Below are 6,983 nucleotides of genomic sequence, written 5' to 3' on the forward strand. Positions count from 1 at the left end.
CCCAAGCTGCTTGAGGTATTTCTGTGCAAACTGGTAGGCACACAAATATCTGCAGCATTGATGGACATGCTCTTAATCTGGTTAGAGTTATTCCAGGTTAGTCTTCATTTTGGAGAAGGCCCCCTCATTTAACCAAGGAAAACCTGTATGCTGCACCATTGCCATATCAGCCCCTCTGTCCTGCTGTAGCAGTAAACTTCTCAACCAATTTGAGGATATAATCAAACAAAACAAAACTAAAACTACTAACATTATCCATATAGTCTTCAGTGCAAGTTTAGTCACCAATACACACCTGCTTTTTAAAAAAATTGGATTGTGTGCAGGGATGAGTGGATGCAGCAGGAATTTATAACATGATAAACAAGGGCCTGATCAAAAGTCCCCTAAGGATTATGGAAAAACTACTGAGCCTCCACCAAGCTTTGGATGGGCTGTAAGTGCATTTCTGCTAGCTATGATATTTAACAAACAGACAAAACCACATTATGAAAAGCCAAGACCTCACGCATTTGAGGTTGCAAGTGTGTAACTCCCAAACAAGAACTCTATTTTAAAGTGATTAATACCTAATATCCCTTTGGTAAGCCTTAACAGACATTATTAAAATAATTACGGATTAATAAACTGGAACATACAGAAACTGCAAATGCGCATGTACAGACCAAACACTTTAAGATCTTTACCCGTCCATTCCTTAAACACAAAGAATATAAAGTTACGTTTGCAATGAGGTGCTGCCAGCAGAGAAGGCCCACATTTTGTCACACAACAAGTGCTGTTCACTCACAACTTCAGTGAGTGTAGAGGTCACTTCATATTATCAGGTTTTAGCCCATATTTTAGATACACTTTCCCTAAGAAGCAAGGGATTTTGTATGGTCATACTGTAATTTTCAGAAGGCAGGAAACACAAGCTTAAGTGCAGAAGCAAAATATGTACATACCTGCTGGATATCAGCCTGAAATGTTACTGTTAAAATTGAATCCCTCTTAAATATAGTTCCTGATGTTAATTGGAAAAATACTACTAGCCTCTGAAGTAAGCAGCTAAACCATGTTCAGCATAATACAGAGGAAGAAATAGATGACTGCAAGGAACACACAGAGTTCTAAGGCACTGTGTGACTACGTTTTCAGTGCCTTTTTGAGGTCAGAATAAAAATTAGCCAGGCTGCTAGCCATGGCAGTATCTACTGCAGATTGTGGCAGCATCCCTCGAAGTTCAGTCTGGATGAAGCCCGTCAGAAGACTCTGGTCAGGGTTGTCCTTAAGTGGGACACAGAACCAACCGCAGGGGTGATTAAATCCCCGGACAAAATTAGGCCTTACTTCTCCAAATTCAAGACTTAGCCCTAGTTTTTATTTAAAAAAAGAAAATGGAAGGGGAAAAGAAAAGTAAGAGAACATAGCCATAAGAATCAAGGAATCATGATCCAAACTGGGAGCCCAACTGCACTCTTTGGCACATCAGTACACTTTTCACTAGTGATCAAAACAGAATGCAGCCCTTTCTTCATAAAGCTGTATTCCACTGGGTAATTAACCAACTAAACCAAGATAAAGTGGTATGTGAAATAACCCAGTTAAAGCAAATACAAGGCAGAAGCTTCTGTATAGGAATATTACAAGAAGTGCCAGTCTCACCTTTAAAAAGGCTTAGCTCAGCAGCCAAATTTCTGGATACTGTTCTCTGTCTTATTTTTAAATAACTCAAGGTTGTACACTCATTCCTCCCTCTCTTCCACAGGCAGGCAGAATCTTTTGGCATAAGAGCATGTGTTTACTCCCATATATAAGCAAGTTCTAAATCCAGCTCCACCTGATTAATAGTGTAACATTGGGCTGTGCACTTCACTTGCCATAATTTTCCCATGGTACTAAAGATTAGTCTTCTGTAATTGCTCCAAATGTTAATATACTCTTGGATGGCACTCATATTAAAAGCAGTGTACAAATATCAGTTAAGCTGATCTACACAGCACCCCTGTATGCAACTATCCTCTGTGCGCGTGTTTAAATCTTATCTGAAGGGGAACAGAATAGCATGTGTGCTTAACTCCAAATCCAGGGACATGCCACAAAACAAGAAATGAGCAGTGGTCACTGATGCCTTACCACATGACAGCAGGCCCTCTTCATATTGAGTAGTATAAGAGAAATCAATGAATTCTCTTGGTGCTATGATATTCCAGAGCTGCCCAGCAGTGGTATAGCGCATTACACAACAGTTCTTCATGAGGGGGACAGGGGAAAAAAAAACAAAAAAATAACCAACATCAGTTTAAAAAAATAATTTATGTTCATATGAAACAAGTCTCTTGAACAAAGTGTTGTGGGCTTCTTTCTTTTTTGCACTTACATTGCACTTTTTCATCTTGAATTACCCATTTTAGAGATGGCTACAGCCCAGGATTGCTCAAACCCAAGCCCATCGGCCACACTCAACCCATGGCACTGTGTCACCTGACCCTGCAAATATGCAGTGCAGCGAATCCTATCATGTGTGCTGAATGCATGCTGTGGCATATCAACACCTTTGAAGCACCACAAAGCATACATGCGCACTCATATGGACACGCCCTAGAGGTTATCAAATCTGGAGGCGGTTAAGCATACTCGGCATGCTTAGTTTGCAATTTAAAGGCCACTTTATTCAAATTTGCATTTAAATGAAACAAAACTGAAATGCAACAAAACAGAATTCAGTCTTCACCAGCTTTCTAGAAGGACTTCAAGTTTATGTAGTTATTAAAGACCATAAAAAATTAAGATTTCACAGTATCTGACTGAAAAACTAAAGCAAAAAATTTATTAAACAATGTACAAGCCAAAAATCTATTGGCTCTGAAGTTCTGAACCATAGTTCCCTAGTAGTCAGGATAAGTCTAACCAATGGCCAATAACTGCAGACTTCAGAGAAGTCCGAAATGCAACAGCAGAGAAACTACTCTTTTGGCAAGTCTTACACTTCAGTATACAATATTATTCTAGTTTCCCCAAACAAAGCCCTGATACCTCCTGAGGCTAGCCTATTTGGAACAGGTGAGGCTGTAGTTTCACAAAGTATGCTGGTCTTTTAACTTTAAAAAAAAATCTATAGCATAGAAGAGAGTACTCTCTAAAAACTGAATCTGAGATCTTAAAAAAACAAAACAAAACAGACATTGTAATGCCAGCCCCCTTCCTCCTCCTTCGCACCACAAGAGTGCCGGATCATTTTATAAATCAGAAAGATTTCTTACCTCTTCAAACTCTTCAACAATGTCCATAGTTGTCATTAAGCTATCCCAGTGTAATCTATATGGACCAGGGCGAATGTGATCTACTATTCTGTTGGTGACATCTTCTACCACCCCTTGAGTTTTGTAGCTAAAGAAAGATTGTACATTTGAAATGTAAGTATATAATCTTTTCATAAGCTTTCTGCTAGCTTTAGTATACATTTACTGTAATATATTACTACCTGAAGATAAGTATCAAGCAAACAATTGTGTTGGAGAGGCCGTATGCCCTCCCATATACCCCTGCCCTCGTGTCATCCAGGCCGTGAGGTTCCCCACAGGTCTGAAAATTTGGAGGTGGGGGAGCAGTCTCACAGCATCCCTGATGCTAAATTTTCAAACCCATGGGGAGTCCTGTAGGCAGATAGCATAGCCCAAGCTCAGCAGATCAGTTTCTGAAGAGTCTCGGGAAGAAATTATGTCTATTGAAGTAAATGGGAGTTTTGCCATGGACTCTGAAGAAGCCATGGTTTTTTTCCCCAAGTTGTCAATACCAGTTATTTTCAAGTTAAGATAAAAGCATTACATAATAATATCATACGAAATATACTACAGAGATTAGTTCTATACTGGGAGGAAGACTGTCTGGATGATCTAACCCAGTGGTCAGCAACCTAGAACCCGTGGGCCAGATCTGGCCTGCAAAGAGGCTGGATCCAGCCTAGGAAGGTCTGATCCAGCCAGGGGGATACAAGGGACTGGGCAACACATAGCTGTGCCAAGGTGCCTGTCTGCTCCACAGCACCCTCCTTTGCAGCCCTCCTTGCTGCTCTCTCATGCCTGCGCTTACCCTCGTTTGCGGGGGTGGGGATACGCAGCTTGAAGCAGGAGGCTGGGATGCAAGTCCTGGCCATGGGGAGCAAAATGTCTCCAACCCCTGCTCCTGCTTCCCTCATTTCAAACTTCTATGAAGTAAGTTTGTGGGACTGTAGAAACTTTTTTTTTTTCTTTTATCTGGTTTGAAACTAAACTTACAGATATCCACTGAATTCTTCTGATGGCTTGCGCCACACGGTTGCATCTTTCTGGGAAGTGGAGAGAAAAAAAGGAAGTAATGATATAATCATATTAACTTATGCTCTTTTCTAAAGTGACCATCAGTCTACTATCCAGGTGCTTCCCCGTGTCATATGCATTAGGAATAAAAGCACACATTTCAGAGATCCTTTCCCAAAAGCATACTGTTCATTACAAATGTTTAATTGGACTTTAAATCCAAAAAGAAAATGGTAATATTCAATGCACCATTTTAAATTAGAGTTTTGCAGTGCCAAGTACCTGAAAATCTTAACAGCTTCATTATGGCTCTGCTGATTTATCTGAAATACTAAGAATATAAGTCATCCAAAGATGACTAAGTATCACAATGCACCTTCTGTATCCAAGACTTCGAAAGTGACCTAAGCATTCTGGAGATGCTCTACGAATTTCTATTCTCTCTCTAATGAATACAGTGTTCATCTTTCACCAAATATTTATCCAACTGTTGAGCTGAACTTTGTGGCTGGTTTCTGAAGGCATGCAACAAGAACTAAAGAATAAAACTCTTTACAGGTCTGGGAGATAATCCCAAAAGGCAAAGTTTCCCTATTCAGGATCACTGAGGTGCAAGTGTTCGGAGTTAGAAACAGGTGTCAGGCAGTAACTTCACTCAGCTATTATATGGATAGCTTCTTTATATAAAAGAGTGCTTTCTAAAAATGAGGTTATACAAGTCCACATTTCCAGGCCTTGTTGAGCAATCCTAAGGACCAGAACAGTCAAAGGAAACTGTATATTGAGCAGTGAAAATTATGAGAGCCCTAGAGACATGGTGGTTTAAAACATTCGCATCTAAGAAAAGGACAAATATCCTTTCACTGGTTTCTGCAAGAAGGGAGTTATCTTTATGCTGTTACCCTTTCCCCTCCCCAGTTATAAGAAATGGGATTTTCTTATATTTTGTAAATAATAGATTTGGAAAGTACTTGACTCCATATCACTAATATCTGTTCCAAAAGAGAAATGGATTTTTAAGACTTCAAACCTGCTATTGCTCAGAGGCAAAATACTTATTCTTGATCCTACTGACTTAGATAGTTTAGTTTTTTTGGTCTAAGCCTATTTCAGATGAAGAAAAATGAACTGAAATTACATTTAAATAACACTTCCTTTCAAGGGAAATCCCAAACTTTGTACAGTTAAGCATGGAGAACTGTTCAAACTATTAGAACCTCCCAAATACAGATACATGTAAAAATACTTCTGCAAACAAGCAATGGAAATTCATTTTGGGGATTTAAACTGAAGCAACCCTAGGACACTGCTGTGTAAAAAAGACCTCTATCCAAAAGCACTGTGGGTAAACATATCAGAAGCATAACCTGCCATTATCTTGGAGCGAGTAAAGAAAAGTTTGGGGGGGAAAAAAAAAGCACTAATGTTAATATGAAGAAAATAAGTCCAATTAAGTACAAAAAGACTAGTTCACTTACTGTTTTCTTGGCAGGCCGCCATTCACTATCTTCAATGTTGTAGTACTGGATGAGAGTATTTTTCAGTTTTGTAGCCAGTGAAGCTGCATCTGGAAGGATTTCCATTCTTTTCCCTGTGTACTGAAATTTTACAATTACAATTAAAATAAAGATAGGCCCCGGTGTCTCTTTCTACCTAAGTAATTCCAGGTAACTTCAAAACCAAAAGTAAAATGAGACCTGGACTATGAATCTGGAATATGAACCCAGGAGCACTCTCTGCACCGCACCCCCACACACTGCATTCTGAGTGGTTTTACATTCTAGTCTTCATGCATGTACTTATTTCAGTGGATTTTTTTTCAAATTAATTATGCTTAATCCACCAATACAAATTTTGTTCATATCCACTTAAAGCAATCTTGGTCTTGAATTTTTTAAAATCAGAAATGGTTTGTTTTCAGTCTGGTGCACAAGGAAAATCTGAAAAGAGAGAGATGTTTTTCTTTCCTCCCTAACCTTGACCATTTTATTAAGATTGCTTTGCTTATAACTGGACGTGTCTACACATGCATTTATGCCAGTTCAAATTAACTGTGAGGTAAATTACTGTGCAGTAAGCGAGGAAAAAGCCAGTGTCTACAAATGCAGCGTTAATGCGCTTTAACGCCTACATGCAGACTGACTTGGGACTAAAGTTAGTCCCAAATCAGTCCACACACACAATGTTACTGCGCATCAAGCCATCTACATGTGTGTTACTGTGCAAGTCGGCATAAGTTACCATATTCACTGCACATTATGGACATGCATGTGTAGACTCGTCCCCAGACTACGCACCAATTTTGGTTACTGCACAATAAATGTGAACGTGTAGATGAGCCCACTGAGAAGTAGAGGTACTGCTCCATCCTACTGAGAACAGTGACCCTAGTTTCTTTAGGACTTGTGTACCTTATCAGCTCACCTTTCAAGAAAAAATATTCAAAGGAATTTTGACTGAGTGCCAGCAGTCCTATATGGCTCCTATTCCTGCATTTTTAAAACCACAGTACAACACTAGTCATATTTACACAGCATTCAGTTCACCCAGACAGGCTGACTGCCATCCAGAAAAACTTTATCACTGCAAATCTGTAAGACTTCAATGAGTTTGCAAAAAAGAATAGAAAACTAATCCAGAGTTGCGTCTTAATTCCAAGTTTAAAAGGAGTTCACTTTACGACATATTAACTTCGACATTAGG

General features: G+C 39.3%; 1 protein-coding gene across 1 annotated transcript; it reads right to left on the minus strand.

Annotated features, from left to right (window-relative positions):
* Nucleotides 1-242: 242 nt before the first annotated feature.
* On the minus strand, nt 243-5,898 carry STARD4 (StAR related lipid transfer domain containing 4). Its single transcript, XM_019517253.1, has 5 exons — nt 5,759-5,898; nt 4,260-4,309; nt 3,246-3,372; nt 2,119-2,233; nt 243-1,355 (listed from the first exon to the last, which is right to left on the minus strand). Exons 1-5 carry the CDS (start codon nt 5,861-5,863, stop codon nt 1,129-1,131), a joined length of 624 nt encoding a protein of 207 aa, XP_019372798.1. The 5' UTR covers nt 5,864-5,898; the 3' UTR covers nt 243-1,128.
* Between the last annotated feature and the right edge of the window lie 1,085 nt (nt 5,899-6,983).

Source organism: Gavialis gangeticus, unplaced genomic scaffold (assembly GCF_001723915.1).
Source record: "Gavialis gangeticus isolate Ggan-Ray unplaced genomic scaffold, GavGan_comp1, whole genome shotgun sequence".
In the NCBI taxonomy this organism is placed as follows: domain Eukaryota; kingdom Metazoa; phylum Chordata; order Crocodylia; family Gavialidae; genus Gavialis; species Gavialis gangeticus.